General features: G+C 55.1%; 1 protein-coding gene and 2 long non-coding RNA genes across 3 annotated transcripts in view; 2 read left to right on the forward strand and 1 right to left on the reverse strand.

Annotated features, from left to right (window-relative positions):
• The first annotated feature begins 66 nt into the window (after window positions 1–66).
• Window positions 67–833, forward strand: LOC309520903. Its single transcript, XR_014214473.1, has 2 exons — window positions 67–604; window positions 731–833. It is a non-coding gene; the product is annotated as an uncharacterized lncRNA (long non-coding RNA).
• A 6155-nt stretch (window positions 834–6988) lies between these two features.
• CRABP2 (cellular retinoic acid binding protein 2) lies at window positions 6989–19341 on the reverse strand. Its single transcript, XM_082202635.1, has 4 exons — window positions 19086–19341; window positions 12060–12238; window positions 8623–8739; window positions 6989–8112 (listed from the first exon to the last, which is right to left on the reverse strand). Exons 1-4 carry the CDS (start codon window positions 19153–19155, stop codon window positions 8062–8064), a joined length of 417 nt encoding a protein of 138 aa, XP_082058761.1. The 5' UTR covers window positions 19156–19341; the 3' UTR covers window positions 6989–8061.
• LOC309520733 overlaps window positions 6993–20961 on the forward strand; it is a 274646-nt gene continuing 260677 nt past the window's right edge. The window contains exon 1 of the long non-coding RNA XR_014214353.1: window positions 6993–7449. This is a non-coding gene — a long non-coding RNA (uncharacterized lncRNA). The remainder of the gene's footprint in view (window positions 7450–20961) is intronic.

The raw sequence follows: 20961 nt of genomic DNA on the forward strand, positions 1-20961 counted from the left end.
GGGGCTTTTCTTGGGAACTGTCTGAGCTGCTAATTCTCTGGCTGGCGGGTAGCAGGAAGAAGCCCATTTGCACTGGGGGGGGGGGCGAGGTGGAAGGCAGTTGTTTCTGGTCTGAGCCCCGAGGCAGGGCCAGGCTCGGAGCAAGCGGGCTTGAACTCTTCCTCCATCAGCTTACAGATATTCCGGGTCTAAATACCCAGCAGCAGACGGGGGGGGGGGCGCATGTTCCGTCACATCTCAGCTGGGCTACGGTGGCGCCAGAGCGCCGCTTGCTGGCGAGGCACTCTTTGCATGCGCAGAGGCGAATTGTTACCAGATGGAGAGGAGTTGGCGCCCCCTTGCAGCAAAAACGGCAGCGGGCCCGCCACGCCCTGGGAGCTGAGGACCGGAGAAAGGAGGCAGAAGAGTCTCTGCGAGGGGGCGCATTTCAGTCCCGTCCCCTTCACGGTCTCTGCGGGCGACCTTTAGACGGCCCATTGGAGAAAAGCGGTGAGCCCTTGAATTGCAGGTAGATAGATCGATCCTGCCGTGTGCGTGAATGGGCTTACCAATGCCAAGAATTCTGTGTTCTCAACCACCACTGGACTCTGCACGCCACCCCCCAGTAAATTGTCGCTGCTACTAAGGCAGCGGGCACTTTTTTGTTCTGTTTCCCCCGTTTCCTTTCCTTCTCACCTGTTCTCCCCCTCCTCCGCCGTTGACGAAGAAGGTTGCATTGCAGGGGGTTGAGCTAGATGACCCCCGGATCCCAATGTCTTCCGTGAACTCCCAGGGAGAGACTCTTTGAGGCCAGGGCAGCTCCTTTCACAATAAACGGCGACGCCTTCAAGGTGCCACAGGACTCTTTGAGGTCGGGGGGTCGGTTCTGTGATCCTTGCCAAGTGATGGCGACCAGCAGCCGGGGAGGGGAGGGGGGTTAACAAGCGAAGGCGCCCCCCGCAGGTAACCCGGGACAAGCCTGGGCCAGCAGCCCTGTTCCGAGAAGCGCGGGAGCGGGGACCCCCGGCCTGGGGCTGCAGAGGGCGGGGGGGGGGGCGTCGGCACCGGGGGGGGGGGAGAGGAGGGAGAAGCCGTGGCTGCCCCAGGGGAACTTCAGGACCGCTGGCCAGCTTCCCCGGGCCGTTGTGGCTTCCGCGGGCGGCTGTCATTTCGCCTCGGGGCCGCTTGGGAAGAGGGCGCTGCGGTCTCCTCATTCGGGCATCATCGGAAGGTCGGGCAGCCTCGCGAGGGCCCGACTACGTGCCTCCAGGGAGCCCACGACCCCGCGGGCACCACATTGGAGACCCCGGACAAGCGGGAGATCGGTGTGCCTGCGCAAAGGAAAGCAGCAACCTGCCTCTTTCATGCCCCTTCGACACTCCTTCCCCCCCCCCGACAATGTATTTGGGGGGCATGGAAAGGTTTCAGGCAGGGACTTCGGAAGAACAAAGGCAGCCCCCTTAATTTGGGGGCGGGCACACCTGAATGCCTCTTGCTGCCTCCCTCCCTGACAGGCCATCCATCTCTTTCAGACGTGGGGGGCGGCCGGGGGTCGCAGCTGCTCTGCCTCGCAGCCCCCGAGTCAGGGGCGAGGAGGGTATTCAGAGCCCGCCCGGGCGACCCTCTTCGGCGGCCTCTGACCTGCCCGGGCGCCTGAATGGGGCGGGGGGGGGACTCGCATTCCCACCGCACGGAGACAAAAGAGGGGCTGAGGGAGGTCGCTCTTTGTCTTGGGGGATGAAAGGGCGCCCGGGGAGGGGAGGGGGCTTGCCGAGACCCTCGCTTTCTCTGCCGGCCTGGACTTGCTCAAAGGAGACAGGGAAAGAGAAGGATTATTTGGACGGGGCTTGTTGGGAAACGTTTTCTTCTCCTGCGCCCCGTCTGCGCCCTCCCTTTAAAGCGCTCTGGCCCCCCTTTCAGCAGGCATGGCTCTGCTGTCCCGCCCCCCGATTTGGGGGAACTGTAGTTCGGGGCGCTTAGAGGTGAGATTCCTCCATTGCGCAAGACTGCGCTACGATGCCCAGCGTTCCCTGGGACGAGGGTCTGGTTTAGAAGCTGCTCTGGGAATTGTAGTGGCAGCAGGAACAGGGCTCTCCTAACGCTTCTCAACAGCACTCTGAGCGAACTACAACTCCCAGGATTCTTCTGACTGCTTTTAAGCAGTATGAAGCCGCCTTCTTGACGGTGGGACCCACTCCTGGTCTCGTCCGCTGGAGCCTTTCTTCGCGTGCTGGGGAGGGAAGGTCATAGAATCATAGAATCATAGAATCATAGAGTTGGAAGAGACCACAAGGGCCATCGAGTCCAACCCCCTGCCAAGCAGGAAACACCATCAGAGCACTCCTGACATATGGTTGTCAAGCCTCTGCTTAAAGACCTCCAAAGTAGGAGACTCCACCACACTCCTTGGCAGCAAATTCCACTGTCGAACAGCTCTCACTGTCAGGAAGTTCTTCCTAATGTTTAGGTGGAATCTTCTTTCTTGTAGTTTGGATCCATTGCTCCGTGTCCGCTTCTCCGGAGCAGCAGAAAACAACCTTTCTCCCTCCTCCATGTGACATCCTTTTATATATTTGAACATGGCTATCATATCACCCCTTAACCTCCTCTTCTCCAGGCTAAACATGCCCAGCTCCCTTAGCCGTTCCTCATAAGGCATCGTTTCCAGGCCTTTGACCATTTTGGTTGCCCTCCTCTGGACACGTTCCAGTTTGTCAGTGTCCTTCTTGAACTGTGGTGCCCAGAACTGGACACAGTACTCCAGGTGAGGTCTGACCAGAGCAGAATACAGTGGCACTATTACTTCCCTTGATCTAGATGCTATACTCCTATTGATGCAGCCCAGAATTGCATTGGCTTTTTTAGCTGCCGCGTCACACTGTTGGCTCATGTCAAGTTTGTGGTCAACCAAGACTCCTAGATCCTTTTCACATGTACTGCTCTCAAGCCAGGTGTCACCCATCTTGTATTTGTGCCTCTCATTTTTTTTGCCCAAGTGCAATACTTTACATTTCTCCCTGTTAAAATTCATCTTGTTTATTTTTGCCCAGTTCTCTAATCTGTCAAGGTCGTTTTGAAGTGTGATCCTGTCCTCTGGGGTGTTAGCCACCCCTCCCAGTTTGGTGTCATCTGCAAATTTGATCAGGATGCCCTTGAGTCCATCATCCAAGTCGTTGATAAAGATGTTGAATAAGACCGGGCCCAAGACAGAACCCTGTGGCACCCCACTAGTCACTCTTCTCCAGGATGAAGAGGAACCATTGATGAGCACCCTTTGGGTTCGGTCAGTCAGCCAGTTACAAATCCACTGAGTGGTAGCATAGTCAAGACCGCATTTTACCAGCTTCTTTACAAGAATATCATGGGGCACCTTGTCAAATGCCTTGCTGAAATCAAGGTAGGCTACATCCACTGCGTTCCCTTCATCTACCAGGCTTGTAATTCTGTCAAAAAACGAGATCAGGTTAGTCTGACATGACTTATTTTTCAGAAATCCATGCTGACTATTGGTGATCACAGCATTCCTTTCTAGGTGCTCACAGACTGTTTGCTTAATGATCTGCTCCAGAATCTTCCCTGCTATTGATGTCAGACTGACTGGGCGGTAATTATTTGGGTCCTCTCTTTTCCCCTTTTTGAAAATAGGGACAACATTTGCCCTCCTCCAGTCTGCCGGGACTTCGCCTGTTCTCCAGGAATTCTCAAAGATGACTGCCAGTGGTTCTGAGATCACATCTGCCAGTTCTTTTAATACTCTTGGATGCAGTTCATCTGGCCCTGGAGACTTGAATACATCTAAACTAGCCAAATATTCTTGTACTATCTCCTTAGTTATTCTGGGCTGTGTTTCCTTTGCTGAATCATTTGCTCCAAATTCTTCAGGTCGGGCATTGTTTTCTTTATCGGAGAAGACTGAGGCAAAGAAGGCATTGAGTAGTTCAGCCCTTTCTGTGTCCCCTGTTTGCATTTCACCATCTTCTCCTCTGAGTGACCCCATTGTTTCTTTGTTCTTCCTTTTGCTACGAACATACCCATAAAAGCCTTTTTTGTTGCTTTTAACCTCTCTAGCAAGCCTGAGTTCATTCTGTGCTTTAGCTTTTCTGACTTTGTGTCTACACGTGCTGGCTATTTGTTTGAATTCCTCTTTGGTGGTTTCCCCCCTTTTCCATTTTTTGTACACATCCTTTTTTAATCTTAATTCAGTTAAAAGTTCTTTAGATAGCCACCCTGGCTTCTTTAGGCACCTTCCATGTTTCCGTCTCATTGGTATTGCCTGACGTTGTGCTTTTAGTATCTCCCTCTTAACAAACTCCCAGCCATCATGAACTCCCTTTCCTTTTAGTATTGTTGTCCATGGGATCTCACCCAGCACTTCCCTAAGTTTTATGAAGTCGGCTTTCTTAAAGTCAAGAAATTGAGTCCTAGTATGCTTGGCTGCTCCTTTTCGCTGTATAGTAAACTTCAGAAGAGCATGATCACTCGCACCTAATGATCCTTCCACTTCTACCCCACTAACCAGGTCATCAACATTGGTTAGGACCAGATCTAAAATGGCTGTTCCTCTTGTTGATTCTCCCACTTTCTGGACAATGAAGTTGTCTGCAAGGCCAGTGAGGAATCTGTTTGACCTTATGCTCTTGGCTGAGTTTGACGTCCAACAAATATCCGGGTAATTGAAGTCCCCCATTACTACTATCTCCCTTCCTTTTGCATGCTTGGCCATCTGTTCCAGGAAGGCATCATCTATGTCCTCCGTTTGGCTTGGGGATCTATAGTAAACTCCCACAATGAGGTCTCTGTTATTCTTCTCTCCCTTAATTTTGACCCAAATGCTCTCACTTTGGCTTTGAGGATCTAAATCTTGGATCTCTTCACAGGTATACACATCCCTGACATATAACGCCACTCCTCCTCCTTTCTTGTCTGGTCTGTTTCTCTGAAATAGATTGTATCCCCCCATTATTACATTCCAATCGTGGGACTTATCCCACCAGGTTTCAGTGACGCCTATTATGTCATATTTAGTTTGCTGTACCAAGAGCTCAAGCTCATCTTGTTTATTTCCCATGCTTTGTGCATTAGTGTACAGACATTGAAGTCCATTAATCATTCCCCCGTGTCTCTTATTTAAGGATTTTTTCCTCCCACCACTAGGTCCGCGTGCTGTTTGCTCCATTTGGTCTATGACATTTGGATGATCATCTTCATTAATTGATAGACTCCTACCTTCAGGAGCACTGTCTCCCTCCCCCACATTAGTCAGTTTAAAGCCCTCCTGATGAGGTTTCTGAGATTTTTGGCAAAAACATTTCTCCCAACCGTTGTGAGGTGCAGCCCATCACTTGCCAGAAGTCCATCTTCAAGAAACTGCAGTCCGTGATCTAAGAATCCAAACCGTTCCTGTTTACACCATTTGCGGAGCCAGCTGTTCACTTCCACTATTTTCCCCTCTCTCCCTGGGCCACGTCGTTCAACTGGGAGGACAGATGAGATGACAATTTGTGCATTTAGTTGCTTCAATTTCCTGCCGAGAGCCTCGTAGTCTCTTTTGATCTTCTGGAGGCTATTGCTTGCAGTGTCATTGGTTCCCACATGAACCAAGAGGAAGGGGTATTTGTCAGTGGGTTTTACGATTCCTTGCAGTCGTTCAGTTACATCTTGGATCTTAGCCCCGGGGAGACAGCACACTTCCCGAGACATCTTGTCAGGCCCACAGATCACTGCTTCTGTTCCCCTCAGTAGGGAATCCCCTATCACCACTACACGCCTCCTCTTGGGTTTGGTCGGGGTTCTTCCGTGAGCTGTCCGTTCCAAGGTCGCCTGCACATTCCCTGAGGACTGACTTTGCTGCTCGTCTTCATATACCTGATCGACTGTAATGAGGGAGAGATCCTCAAATGGAGTCTGCTCTTCGTCTTCCCATCAAAGGTCTCCCCATCAAAGGAGGATCAAACCCATTCCTTGCTGGGGGGCAGCGGCTCTGGCTGTGTGTGTCTCAGGAGCCCCCCCCCTGCCCTGCCCTTGTATTAAGCAAAGCTAGCGGCCCATCCATCTCCCTATTCTCAGCTGCCACAGTGGCCTCTGGGTGCCCCGGAGCCCGAACCACTTTTTCAGGGGGAAATGTGCCCAGAGAAAGAGCAGGCAGGCAAGCAGCCCCCCCCTGTACCTCTGCAAACAGCCAAGGGGGACGGGGGGAGGAGAAAGCAGGACATGAGAGAAAGCGGAATATTCTCTTGCACAGACACAGAAAGGGAATCTGCTGCCTGAAATTAACCTGCCTGACATATTTTACTTCTCAGTGTTTCAATGCACAGGTAAATCCCGGAAAATTCCTAGGTAGAAGCAAAGAATCCAAGCCGGTTAAGCAGGAAATTGTTCTTAAGTAGATTGACAAAAGGCTTGATTATTTTGGGGTGAGGTTATTTGTTTTGGGTCACTTAACCCTGAGAATGGGGATGTGTGTCTGTGGCAGATCAGAGATAAAAAAATACATCACATAAGAGGAGTCCCTCTGCTGGATTAGGCCAAAGGGGCCCCTCTAGTCCAGTCTCCTCTTCTGCCTCTGGACCTGGAGGATCCACAAGAGCACCAGAAGAACCTGGCTGCTGCTAGACCAGGCCAAAGGGGACCAGCAGGTCCAGCGTCTCTCTCTTTTCACAGTGAGCAACCAGACAACACAAGCGGACTCTGATCCCAGCAGCAGCAGCAGCAACACTCTCCCAGTCTGGGATCCAGAAGCATCCCTGCCTCCCAGAGTTTGGGCAGAACACAGACACCTTGGCTAGTAGCCCCTGGAGAACATGCAGGGCTCCGAAACACCACCAGCAGATTTGTTTCCAAAACGAGGGTCTCTCTTTCCAAACTTTTTCTGAGTGAAACATGCCAGAGGTTCCTGGATTCTGAGGGTGCAACTGAACCGTTGATGTGCATGGCCTTTTTCATGGGGGGGGCAGGTATCTTCGGAAGCGAAAGGAAGAAGGAAGAAAAAAGGGCAAGGCAGACAAAAATGTAGACACTTTTTTAATGAGACATTTATTAGGAAGGAAGGCAAACATCAAAGAGGTGGATTTTGAACAAGAGACCCGGTGCTCACACAGGGAGGTGGGGGTGGGGGGTTTGTTTTGGGGGAGGGAGGAAGTGGTTATATCCTTTTTCTTCTTCTTTTGTTAGTACAAGGGTAGCAAATAAATACTTTTTAAAAATCCTAGCAATTAACACAGAAGGTCCAGAGGTAAGAAGGCACCTCAGTTTGGTGGGTGACACTCAGCTAAATTACACCTTTGACGCTAACGAGATCCGGTGGCCCAGAGGGCAGGCCTGGCCGTCAAGATGCTGGGCGTGAAATGAAATGGAAACCCGGACAGCCTGTTTGGTTTGCGTTCCCTTTCCCGAGATGCTGAGCAAGAGGGGGCTCAGAATGCAGGGGTTGCGTCAGGGGGCCCAGGAAAATGCCAGCCTTGCAGAGAAGAGGTGGAAAGGGGCTCCGCGGGTCATCCAGCCCAACCCCCAGCAATGCAGGGATTTCCTTGGGAGGTGCAGGGGTGGGGAGACTGGGTTGTGCCCCCCATCCCATCTAGTGCCCACAGGAGGGAGGAAAAGAGAGGTCAGTGCTAGGGGGACTCTGGCAGGCACACACCTCCCCCCAGTCTGATCCCAAATCCCACGACCGGATTCTGAAACAAGGGGATTCTCTGTCTGCAATCCCGAGGGCGGCAGGGTGGAAGGGGTGGGGGTCACGGACCCTTAGCAGACAAAAGGGAGGCTGGACCCCAGAAGAGACTGGAAGAAGGGGGGGAAGGCTGCTCTGATGGGGCAGGGGGGCATCACAAGGACAGAGCCTGCTTTATCCGCCCCCTGCCCCCTCTCAGGCCGGAGGGAATGTGATGAAGAGCCAGCTGCTCTGCTTAAGTCTTTCTGCATGTAGCACCCTCTGAGCATGGGCAGAGAGCGAAAGGGTGATGGGGAGAGCAGGCATGGGGGTGGGGTGGGGCTGCCGTGACCCAGAGTAGAAGATCCCTGCCCATTGGACCCTGCTGCCCCTGCCTCCCCAAATCCAACCACCACCCCACAAGCAGGCCCCGCTCACTCCCGGACGTAAATCCTTGTGCAGACGACATCGTCGGCCATCATGGTCTGGAAAAAACAAAGAAAGAGGAAATCAAGGAGAGAGAAAACGGGCACACCAGAGAGAAGGGGGGGCGGCGTGTATCCTGCCAACAGTCCTCCTGAAGGTGTTGGCGGGGAGATGGCAAAATGGGGGGAAGGTGTTCAGCCCCATCCTGACCCCACCTGACACAGACTGTGTGCCTCACTCTGGGTGGGGGGAGAGGCAGCACACCTGCTTCTCAGGTCTGGAAACCAAATTCCTGGGCTGAGGAAGACTTGCAGGGGCCTCGGTCCTCATTTCCTAATTTCCAAGTCAAAGGAGGCACAAGGGGGTCCAGCCCAGTGACGGAGCCCCTGATTGGCATGCAGAAGGCCCCTGGCTCCATCCTCACCGACAACCTCTCCAAATAAAGCTTGCCAAGAAAATGGAGCCAAGCGCTTTCCTGTGTCCCTGCTCAAGTGTCCTAAACTGCAAGGGGTGTGTGTGTGTGGACCTGGGGGTGGGACAGGAATAGGGTGGGAGGGAGGCTCCCTTACCAGAATGAGCTCCCCATCGTTGGTCATCTCCCTGGACCAGCCTGTCTTGGGGCCGTCGCCTTTCAGCAATCGCTGCTCACAGACCATCTTGTTGTCGCTTTCCCACTTGGCCAAACTCTGTGGAGAGAACAAAGGGGAGGAGGAAGAGCCCCCCAGCCAGTGAGATGTGGAGCCTGCCAGCAGCCGACAAAGGGCTGACCCCCTCCCCATCCAAACCCCCACCTCTGCCCCCAAAAGGCGCTCATTTGTCACTCGGCAGGCAGCCGGAGCTGGAGGAGGGCAACTGGCTCCCCCCACCCAATTTAGGCTGACAGCTCCATCCATCATCTCCAAAAGGCTGGCCAGGAAGGGGAAGGGGGGCAGCTGGTGGAAAAAGGGAGCTGGCAGCCCCCAAGTCCTTTGGGGATCTAAATCATCTCCGTCATGGTCCTCAGCATTTATTATCGATAAAGGGGAGCCGACCTGCTGCCTTGGGAGCCCTGATGAAAATGAGCGGAGGCTCAAGATGCAATCGCTCAGAGGTCAGAATATCGCCCTCCTTCCCTCTGGCAAATAAATAAATAAATGGAGAGGTGCATGTAAGAGCTGTTGCCAAGGAGAACATGACATACTGGTTAGAGAAATCACGGAATTGTAGAGTTGGGAGAGACTCCCAGGGGTCAGCTAGTCCAAACACCTGCAATGCAGGGATCTCAGCTCAAGCGCATGGGACAGGCGCCACCCCACATCTGCTTAAAAGCCTCAGACAAAGGAGAGTCTGCCACCTTCTGAGGTCGTATCCACTCCGCTGCCAAATGGATCTCACCACCAGACAGTTCTTCCCAGGTTTTAGTCAGAATCTCCTTTCTTGCCATTTGAATCTGTTGCTTCAGGTCCAGCCCAGCAGAGCAGCAGAAAACAAGTTTGCTCCAAGGCAACTGGCCCCAAAGTGCAGAAGCCCAGTAAGGCTGCTCAGACCCAAGCTGGTTGGCGGGAAGAAGAAGAGTTTGGACTTGATATCCCGCCTTTCACTCCCTTAAGGTTGGCGGTTTGAATCCATGACGGGGTGAGCTCCCATTGCTCAGTCCCTCCTCCTGCCAACCTAGCAGTTCAAAAGCACATCAAAGTGCAAGTAAATAAATAGGTACCACTCCGGCAGGAAGGTAAATGGCGTTTCCGTGCGCTGCTCTGGTTTGCCAGAAGCGGCTTAGTCCTGCTGGCCACATGACCCGGAAGCTGTACGCTGGCTCCCTCGGCCAAAGAAGCGAGATGAGCGCCGCAACCCCAGAGTCGGCCACGACTGGACCTAATGGTCAGGGGTCCCTTTACCTTTTAAGGAGTCTCAAAGCGGCTAACAATCTCCTTTCTCTCCTTTCCCTTCCTCCCCCACAACAAACACCCTGTGAGGTGAGTGGGGCTGAGAGACTTCAAAGAAGTGTGACTGGCCCAAGGTCACCCAGCAGCTGCAGGTGGAGGAGCGGAGACACGAACCCGGTTTCCCAGATTATGAGTCCACCGCTCTGAACCACTACACCACACTGGGAAGAAATGCATCAATGTGCCTAACAGTTGAGGGAGTTTGGAGTGCCTGGCGTGACAAACAGGAGAGGAAGAGGGGATCTCACGGCCACCTTCAAATATATAAAAGGCCGTGATGTTTGTTTTCTGCTGCTCCAGAAGGGAGGACTCGAACCCGTGGCTTCAAATAGCAAGAAAGGCGATTCCAGCTAAAGAACAGGGAGAACTTTTCAGGGTAAGAGCTGCTTGACTGTGGGGTGGTCTGCCTGGGAGGGTGGTGGTCTCTCCTTCGCTGGAGACTTTGAAGCAGAGGTCAGCTGGCCTCTGCCAGGGAAGCTTCAGCCGATACTTAGCCCTGCCATTCTGTGATTCTTTGTAGTATTTCGTAAGGAAGGATGGGGTGGGTGTGGATTGTGGCTAACATCTCCCAAAGGAGAGGTGGGGGGGCACATGCGTGCAGATGGTAGGGCCAGGGTCTTAGGGAGAGAGTGGAAAAAACCCTCCTCTCTCTCCCTTTCTCCATGCCAGACATAACATTATAAATTTCTATCAGGCTGCCTCTCACACCTTTTCACCAAACTAAAAAGGTTCTCCAAACGAGAAAGTCCCAAACGCTGCAGCCTTCCTTCACAGGGGAGGGTCTCCATCCTCTCCATCATTTCGCTTGCCCTTTTCTGAACCTTTTCCAATTGTGCAATATCCTTTTCGAGGTGAGCAGTACAGCTTTCCAAATGTGGTTGCACATTTGTATCATGGCATTACGATGCTGACAGTTTTGCTTTCAGATCCCCAAGGAGCTCCCTTGCTGAAGCAGTCTCCAAGGGCATTGCTCAGAGGGGCCAGAGGACAGGACCACAAAGGACCCTACCGGACCCCCATGGGGGAAATGCAGCAACTGGGGGAGGGGGCTGGGGGGCTCCTCCCCCTTGCTTTGTGCAGCAACGTTCAGGGCCCTCCTCCCTCCATTCCCAGGCCAAAGCCCAGCTGGGAAGAAAAGGCTTGCCGAGAAATATTGGACACGGGAGTTAGGGGAGCCCCAAAGGACCCCCCTTGCAAAGCCAGGATCCATCCAAGAGAGGGCAGGATGGGGATTTGGGCATCCAAGAGGCAAAGGAGGAGGGTTACAGCTCAGGGAGAGAGACCCTACTTGCTGGCAGAAGATCCCAGCTTCAGTCCCAGATGGTGTTTGCAGGGGGGGGGGGATATCCCAAGACTGAAACCACAGAGAGCTGCTGCCAGCCAGTGCTGAGCTACATGAGCCAATGGCGCAATACAGTTTCAGAGACTCATGGGATTGTCAAGTTGAGAGGGACTCCAAGGGTCATCTAGTCCAGCCCCCTGCATCACGGCTAAAGAATCGCTGACAGGTGCACCCAACTTAAAAACCTTCAAGGCTGGAGAGCCCACCACCTCCCAGGGAGTCTGTTCCCGTGTCAAACAGCTCATACCCTCAGAAAGTCATTCTTATGGCCCCAATTTAATCCATCCTGAACCAGGAGGATTGGAATCTGGTTTTATTTGTAAACACACTGTAGCTCATTTGGAGAGTCCCTGTTTTGCATGCGCCATGTCCCAGGTTCCATCTCCAGGGAGGTTTGGGGGGAAAGCCTCTTCCTCGAGCCCTGGACAGCTGCTGCCGGCCAGTGTAGACAACACTGAGCTAAATGCACCCAAAGTGATGAGGCCAAAGGGAGCTTCCTGCACTTCTGGTATCGGCTGCTGAGGCCCAAAGGCCGACGTCAAGCAAAGGAGCTGGAGAGAAGCAGATCCAGCCCAGTTTTGACCCACCAAGGAAGAGAATTGATGCTCACCTCCCCCCCCCCTTGCGATCTCTGTCTTAAGTTCTGTTTCTCCCTTGGGGGACAGAGGGTGGCCTGCAGGCCTGGAGCGCAGGATCACCAGACCCCCCTGGACCCCCCTCTCTCCTCCCTGCCGCTCACCTTGCAGGGTCTCCCGTCCACCGTCTGCTCCTCGAACTCTTCCCCAATCTTGAAGCTGATCTCGGTGGTGCGGACGGTGGTCGAGGTCTTGATGTAGAAGGACTCCCCGTCCTGCTTGATCTCCACGGCCGGCTTGGAGGCGGCAGCCACAGCGATCTTGCGGAGCATGACATTGACGCCTGGAACGAGACAAGGCAACAGGAGTGAGGAGAAGGCAGGTGGAGGCAGAACATAGCCTGACAGACGGATCAGGCCAAAGGGGGCCCACTTGGCCCAGCCTGCTCTTCTCACCAGCGGCCAAATGCCCCTATGAACTCAGATAGACTGCCTCTGCACTTGGAGGTTCCACAAGAACGTCAGAAGAGCCCTGCAGCTGGATCAAGCCGGGGGGGGGGGAGCACGGACGGAAAGGGACCTCACCCACCCCCTTGCTTCCGCTCTTCCTTTCTCCCCGTTGAATTTCAGGGGGGAACCCCTCCTTGGGGGGCTGTGGGAAAGAGCAGCACTCAGGGCCTTGTGGGTGCAGAATCAGAAGGAGACACACACAATTTGGCCATCTCTGGGGAAGGCAGACGTTTAGGGTATTTTGGGTGCGCCTGCTTCTTCCGTGATTTTCCTGGGTCAGACTGAGTCACTAGGAAGTCAGTCTTGCACCCACAGCCATGTCTCATCGCAACAGCTTTCCAGAGAGAGAGAGAGAGAGAGAGAGAGAGAGAGAGAGACGCATGCAGAGGCAGCGTTGACACAACAACCTTGCACAAGTGTGCAATTGTGCAACAGATGGGCGAGGAAGGAGATGGCTCAGCAGTGTAAGCGCCGTGGGAAAAAGAGGCTCCATCGGCTTACACTGGCGTAGCCCCACTGAAACCCCATGGGGCTACACCACCCACAGGACCGCACCTGCAATTGGTGGGAAACTGGCAGATGAGGGAGCTTGTCTGAATTAATGGGTCATTCAGAGTTTTGCTCCGATTGTCAAATTCAGGCTCTTGGAAAAAAATGAGCCAAAGTCAGTCCTTTGTTTTCCTGGTTCTGCCTGCAGAGGTGGCGCAGCTGTAGGAAAACTCACCCTTTCAGGGAGAGAGAGAGAAATGGGAGCCATCTCCCTGCCTGCCTCTGGGAACAATTATTGCAAAGGGAAATATTATTGCACAGCCCAGAGGCGTTCCAGGGTCCAGGCGGTGCCAAATTTCCCCTTCCGAAGACTGATTACAAGATGTGAACAGAGATTGTAATTTTATTAGGGGAGTGGCAGGGGTAAGGCCCTCATGAAGAGAGAGGGGGAGAGAGAGAGACTGCCTGATGCTAGAAAGGATTTTTTAAAAAGGAAAATAAATTGGCATGTGGGGTTGCCAGGCCTGGAGTGCAGAGAGGAAAGTTTTCTCACGGAGAGAGTGGAGGGATAAAGGTTTTCCGCCCTCTCTCCTCTTGCTAGAAGGGGTGCTGAATGTTGGGCGGCACCAGACACAGAAAAGAAAGTTCTTTGTCACACATTGCCGAGTTGATCTATGGAACTCCCTCCCGCAGGAGGCATAGATGGGCACCAACTGGGACGGTTAGACAAATCTGAGGAGAATAAGGCAATTGACAGCTGCTAGCCAGGCTTCTTGTCCTCGAATCCGGCTTGCGGGTTTCCCAGGAGAGGCATCTGCTTGGCCCCTGTGAGAAGAGGAGGCAAGAATAGATGGGCCCCCTTTCTCCTGGTAAAGCAGCTGGGCTCTTGTGTTCTTGCAGCCACTGGCAGGCCGTTGTGCAACTGGTGAGGTTGGTAGGGAAGAGAAATCTTTGCCCTGCTCCAATAAAAACCAGCTTTGAAGGACCTGGAGCCCTGCCTCTCCGTGACCCTCATATGACGGAGGGTTAGAGGACGGCCACCTGCCAGGGATGCTTTAGTTGGGATTCTTGCATTGCAGGGGGTTGGACTGGATGACCCCCTGGGGTCCCAGCTCTACAATTCTATGGCCCTCTCAAAGCAGTGAGAAAGAGAATGAGAGAGAGCCGCCCCCCTCTTTGCGCTGCTAAAATGCCCATAAAACGCAGCTCCGAGGTGGAGAGCCAGGCCCCATTACTCCGTGGGGAAAAAGAGAGTGAGATTTAACAATGCTTTGGCAGCCAAGGTCTCCCCCTCCTCAAATCGGTTTCCTCATTCCAGCCCCCTCCCCATGCCGGCTGATTCCCGCTTCCCCCTCCCCAACATCTGAGCCTTTCTGCCCGAATAATTCAGATATGGGGGAAAGGGGGCGGGCGGGCGGGCGGGCTGAGGAGTGAAATATAAGCATGTGATAATTATCCCAAAGTATGTTGCACAAGCCCCCTAACCTGGAAAGTATTTGCTGTGACCAGCGCAGGGAGATCGGAGGGGAGGGAAAGGAGGTTTCCTGGCGAGAAAACGAAAAAATGAAAAATACTAATAAATTGGTGGATTGGAATTCGCCTCCCTCGCGGGGTGGGGGTGGGGAGAGGTGTTGCCCCACTTTCTTCCCCTCGATTTTGAGGGCCTCGTCCTCCCCCCAAGTCCTGCTCAGAGCATTGCGTGCCAAGCGGGTTTCAGTTACGGGGCCTCAAGGTGGTCTCTGGAGCTCGGAAAGGAGCGAGCGAGGCAGATCCATTCTCTCTCTCTCTCTCTCTCTATTGTTCCCGGAGAAAAAGGCTGGGGGCGGAAAGGGAATCTCTGCCGCGAATGCAGCCGGAGGGATTTTCCAAGAGAGGCAGGATGGCATCAGCCAGAGCGAGATGGAAAGATTTAAACTTTTCACTCATTCACGCCTGCCAAGATTGAAGCCCACACTGCAGATGCAATTCAGGTCAGCTGTTGGCACACGAACACACAGGCTCTCCTTTCTAAAGGTTTCTAGGCCTCGTGGATGCGAGGGATACACACCCAAGCTAGGCTTCGAAGCCGAGGTGGGATGGCCATCTGTCAGGGATGCTTCAGCTGCGATTCCTGCATTGCAGGGGGCTGGACTGGATGGCCCCATGGGGTCCCTTCCAACTCAACCCTTCTATGATTCTGTGTATTGCTCCCCAGAGCTCCCAGAAGCACAGCTGAGCATCCCCACCGCAGCCTGTGCCTCCCCTCCACCCCCTGACGGGCAGCAACTCTCCAGGGTCTTGGGCAGGGGTGGAAAACGGAGGGGGTCGAACCCGGGACCTTCTGCATGCCAAGCAGCCACCCACCGCTGTGCCAGGAGAGCCCTTCCCTGTTCCCAGCTGGGCTGCCTTGGCTCAGCTGGGAGAAGGTTGCAGAGAGGCAGAAGGGGAGGGAAGGCCTTGGATCGGCTGTCCTGTGGAGTTGGGGGCCAGGTAGGAGCACCCCCGCCCCCCCTCCTTAAGCTGCCTCCCTGGGCTGGATCCCAGGGGGCTGCTTCAAAAGACAATCACACCCAGGCTCCTCCGACTCGCCTGTCGCCACCTCCCCACCCCCAGCGGTGTGCGCAACCTCCTGCCCGGCAGATGGCAGGGAGCGCCAGGGGTCAGCAGTCGCGGCCCCTTCGTCATGCCTGGCCCCCATCGGGCATTATTATTAGGAGAGCGGCAGGAGGGGAGGCCAAGCCTGACCCGCTCCTCCTTCTCCGCTGGGGTGGGGAGAGGTTATTTCAGGAGGAATTTGTCATTGCGGCGCCCAGAGCCAAAGGCCAGGGAACCCAGCGGTGCGCAGGCCTCCATCGCAGGCGGGATGCAAGAGCGGCCTGCCCCGGGGCCAGCGCAGAGCACGGGCCACTCCTGGCACGTGGCCTGGATGAGGCCCTCCACCAACTCCTCGGGAGCAGACCGATCCAGTCGCAGGAGCAAAGGAAACAGAGTCGTACGAAATCAGCCCATCCAGCTCAGCACTGTCTACACTGGCTGGCAGCAGCGGGTGTCCAGGGTTTCGGGAAGAGTTTATTCTCCCCAGGCCTTTCTGAGATTGAACCCGGGGCCGCCTGCAAAGAAAGCGGGTGCCCTGCCACTAAGAAATGAAGGTCCTTGTTCTTATGGCTCCAGATCATTATGTTCCATTTGAAATGGGGGCATAAGAAGCTATATTGAAGTCACGCCATCTAGGGCTGATATTGCCTGCACAGACTGGCAGCAGTGCCTTCTCTGCAGGTTCTTAGGCAGGTTCCCAGCCCTACCTGGAGATGCTGCCAGCCAAAGTTGCCCCCGGGACCTCCTTCTGTTGGAAATGCTGGGGTGCAGCTCAGCTTACATGAGGGGTCAGCAACCTTTTTCAGCAGGGGGCCAGTCCACTGTCCCTCAGACCATGTGGGGGGCCAGACTATATTTTTTGGGGGAAATGAACGAATTCCTATGCCCCACAAATAACCCAGAGATGCATTTTAAATAAAAGCACACATTCTACTCATGTAAAAGCACGCTGATTACCAGACTGTCTGCGGGCCAGACTGAAAAGGCGATTGGGTCAGATCCAGCCCCTGGGCCTTAGTTTGCCTACCCCTGTCTTACACTAAGCCATGGGGAGAAAGAATCATAGAATTATGGAGCTGGAAGGGACTCCCGAGGGTCATCCAGCCCACCCCCTGCAAAGGAGATGGGGAGGGAGAGGGAGAGAGAGAAAGAAGAACCTCCAAGCTTCTGAGACCATCTTTCTGACCTGTCCTCAAACACCAGACAGATACACCTGGGGCTGCCAGCCTCCTGATCCCATCCTGGGAGGAGATCCCTCTCCTTTGTCTGTTTCTCCTGCAGAGACAAAGTGGATTTCTGAATCTCCAACTCACTGGGACAGAACTAGGAATTCTTTCCTCTCCAACTCCCATTTCTCATGATGATCTTGGCTTCCTTGCTTCCAGCTTCAGAGCGCTGGCTTCCAGGGACCTATGTGTTCCCCCGAGGGATTTGGGGGCGCAGCTCAAGCTCCTGCTGAGGTGTAGAGACTCCAACCTCCTCAACCGGCCAAAAGCAGCTCCTTGCCCTCTCCATAGGACGACTGTGTTCTGTAATGCTTCTGAATAATCCCAGTTGGAAGGAACTACTTGCCGATTTCCCACAGGCAACTTTTCAGCCCCTGTGAGGGCAGCCATCTGGGCTAGAGGGACCAGGGACCTGATCCGGCAAGCTGTTCTTATGTTCACAGCAACCTTTTTGTTTTCAGGAGGTGCACTCTAAAGGGGATACAACGTGCCTTTTGTGGGGGTGGGGGGCAGGGGGAAGCCACCCATGAGAAGGTGCCCTGCCCCACTGTGGATCCTGTCCAGCAGGAGACTGGCTGGGTAGTGGGGTCTTCACAATTCTGCAAGGTTGCAATCCTGCCACGAGGCGCCCAGAAGACCCAGATGGCTCTCAGGCAATGCCAAAAGGGCCGAGCCCTTTGCACACACAACCGATTCCAGGGATCTGCCATTTTCCCCCTCGGACTCCTGAGTTTCCCTCCTGGTTCTGGATGTGGCTTCCAAACCCTTCCAGAGGCATCCAGGGAGTGACTCAGCCGGCCCCGTCAGACAACAGGCAAAATGGGATTATGAGGATTTTATTGGGGGGGGGGCAGGGGTGGAATCCTAGGAAAGGCCCAGACGGTCAGTTCGCCTGAACCCATCAAATTAAAATCTCATTTTTAAATAAAACAAATGGTTGGTCAGCCTTAAGAACAAACAAACATGGATTGTGAAATTCCTGCTGCAAAACTTAAACAAGTGCTGAGATGGTGGGGGCAGGGAGGAGCCGTGCTAAAAAGGGGGGGGGCTCATTTAGCCCAGCATCCTGCTTGCCCTGCCTGCTACTTTGGATTAGCAGTCTGAGGTAGACTGCTCCTGACCCTGGGGGCTCCACCAGAGCTATCAAGACTAATGGCAGTGGATGGATGCCTCTCCCCTCAATTCTCTATACAAAAGGGGAATATATGGGTCTCCTGCAGAGCCATTGTCGAAAAGGAAAGACCTACCATGGTTACACAGTGGGAGGGGGGCAGCAGCGCTAAAAAAAGCCCCTTTCTCTAATAGAATTGCCCAGGGGGGCGGGGGCGCGCTTTCTAGCCTGGTGTCTCATGGGTCCCCAAATGGCAAACTCCTCCCGAGTGGCAATGCAAATCCTCAGCCGCGCTTCCCTCCCTCGCGGGGCTGTCGTGAGGATAAACCGGGGGTGCCGTTACTGTGAGAGACACAGTGGAGGAGGGGACCTCCTGCCTCCCGCCACGCCCCCCCTAAGTGGGGTTCAAGTCCCATTAGGCTAAGTGCGGTTCAATTCCACTGGGTCGAAGCCCACCAGCGCTCCCCGGTCCATCCGCCTAGGCTGGCAGGAGAGGAGCCGCGCTCCGCCTGACCCACCAGGGTGGTCCTTACAGCTGTTCACACGTTACAAAATCCGGTGGCTTCTCCTTCCCGCAAGAAGCGGAGCCCCAGACGCCCCCGCAGGGCGATCGCTCCAGCACCAAACTTTGCTTCTGGGGTGACGGCGCGGGACACGGAGGCGGAGGCGGGTGCGTTCTTCTAAACACGCGTGAACACACTGAAACTCCGAAATGGGAAGACGCGGGTCTGCAGGTTCTCCCCCTGCACGCAAATTAAGGCTCCCAACTGCACCCCCTTCTCTTCCCCACCCCAATAATATCCTCCAAGGCTGCACATTGGGAACCTCAGGCGCCCGACCCCCACATCCTTCAGAAAGCAGGAGCCACGGGCGCGCCAGACCTCTGCTATCTCTCCAGCTTATGTTCCCGCTCCCCAGGTTATCGGAAAACAGCAGGTTTTAAGGCTGCAGAGCTGGAAGGGACCCCTAGGGTCATCTAGTCCAGCCCGCTGAGATGCAGGAATCCAGAAGGCGGCTCCCACTCCACAGACGCCCGGATCCAAATATTGGAGCCATCCTGAAAGCCCCACTCTGTTAAAGGAGGGGGAGCCCTCCTCCCAGGGTGGCCTCTGCGCGCGCCCCTGCCGGGGGGGGGGACGCATCCAGACAGGGGTCTAAATATAGAGGGAAAATAGAGCCGCTTTTGCAGGAGCAGCGCTGCGTCATCGGCTATTTCTTAGGCGCTGGACTCAGCCCTTCCCAGAAATAAGCCTCCTCCTCCTCCTCGGGCGCCAGACTCACCCAGAGTCTTCAGCAGATCCTCGAAGTTCTCCGAGCTCTTCATCTTCCAGTTGCCGGAGAAGTTGGGCATTTTGGGGCGGCGGGAGCGGCAGCAGCGTCGGGAGACCGGCCGGCCGGCGGAGAGGGAGGCGCGGCGCGCAGGTGGGACTCTCGGCTCCCTCGGAGGAAGCGAGCAGCCTCCGGAGCCAGAAGCGAGGGCGCTGCTGCTGCGTCGCCTCTCCTGCGGATCGAGGCCCTCCCGCGCGGAGTTTTGCTCCCGCAGAGAAAGGATGGAGGGATGGTGCGAATGAAAGAGAGCGACGGTCTCTCTCGCTTCCCCTTCGGAGCCTTTTCTCCCTCCTCTGCTCTGCCTGGTCCCTCCCTCTCTGCCCCAACCGTGCCTGGGGGAGGGGGAGCCGGAGCAACATGATCCCACCCCCTCCACTGCCCCGCCCCTTCCCAGACCCACCTGGGTCCCGCGGACTGACCCTGCCCCACAGCAGAAGGGGAACAGCCCTCCCCAAAGCCCGGTTCTCCCCTTCTCTTGGGTCGGGGCTGCTGGGCTGCTACCCGGCTGCCTGCGAGTTCTCTCCCTAGGAGGCTGGACCAGGGCGAGCCTCCTGCCTCCGCCTTCTGAACTTTAGCGAACTCTTTGCGCTCCCACACCCTCGGCATCTGCTTCCAGAATAAATAGCGTCTAAGGCATCTGTTTTGACGGGGCCTGTTTCTGGAAAAGGAAGATGGCCGCGATTTCTGCACGGCAAGGGGTTGGACTAGATGGCCCTTGGGGGGTCCCTGCCAAGTGCCAACTCTGCTGTTCTACGATTCTACGACCATGGCCCGGTTGGCGTTAGCCCCTGCTGGCAAAGTGGATCTAGTCTCGTGGGTGGAGAGGGGAAGACCACGGAATGAAGCCAGGACAAAGGGGTGGGGGTCCTCCGGGGGCGCCATAGAATTGTAGGAGTGGAAGGGACCTCGTGAGTCATCTAGTCCACCCCCTGAAATGCAGGGATCACAGATCAAGGTGCTGAAATCGTCTCTCTTTATGGATTAAACTACAGTCCCTGCGGTTCTTTGCTGGGTGGGGGAACTGTGCTTGAACTGTATGGTGCATACGCAGCCAAAGAAAGGGAATAAATAGTGCCCGAGTTTCCTTTTCCTCCTCCCTCCAAATTCCTTTTCCTTTTCTGCCATGTCTTCTTAGAATGTAAATCCATAGGGCAGCAACTTTCTTATCAACCACATTTGTCAGCTGCTCTGGGATGTGCAGATCAGATTTAGGCTCAGATGCCCTTCCTCTTCAGGAAGCCTATCTGCAGGGAGACCCAGGGGGGGGGGCAATGGCTAGAGCAGTGTTTCCCAACCACTGTTCCGCGGCACACTAGTGTGCCGCGAGATGTTGCCTGGTGTGCCGCGGGAAAAATTAAAAAATTCGAAAGATTTTTTTTTTTAAGTCAAATTTTCGATTGGGGCGCCGTCACTAGATGACCCCTGGGGTTCCCTCCCTCCCTCCCGCTCTGCGCCTCCCTCCTCCTCCTCCTCCGGGGAGGCCCTTCCTGGCTCTCGGCCAAGGCTTGGCGGCTGCCACTCACTCACTCGCTCGCCCACCCGTCCCTCCATCCCTGCACCCGGCCTCTCCCCCTCTGTCCCCGGCGCGGGGGCTGCCGGGATCCGTAGTCCCCTCGCCCTTGGGCTCCGCGCCCGCGCGGGGTGCGTGAACTACGTTTCCCAGCGTGGCCTGGTGGGCCGGGCGTTTTGTTTGAAGCGCTCTTCTCCCGGCCATGGAATGAGCGCAGCGGCGGCGGCCAGGTGGGCAGGGGCTCTTCCGCACAGACCCCGCGCAGCCTGCCTGCGCCCCCGCAGAGATCGGGCAGCAGGATGGAGCCCGGGGATCCCC

Source organism: Podarcis vaucheri (assembly GCF_965113315.1).
Source record: "Podarcis vaucheri genome assembly, chromosome: 16".
Classification (NCBI taxonomy): Eukaryota; Metazoa; Chordata; class Lepidosauria; order Squamata; family Lacertidae; genus Podarcis; species Podarcis vaucheri.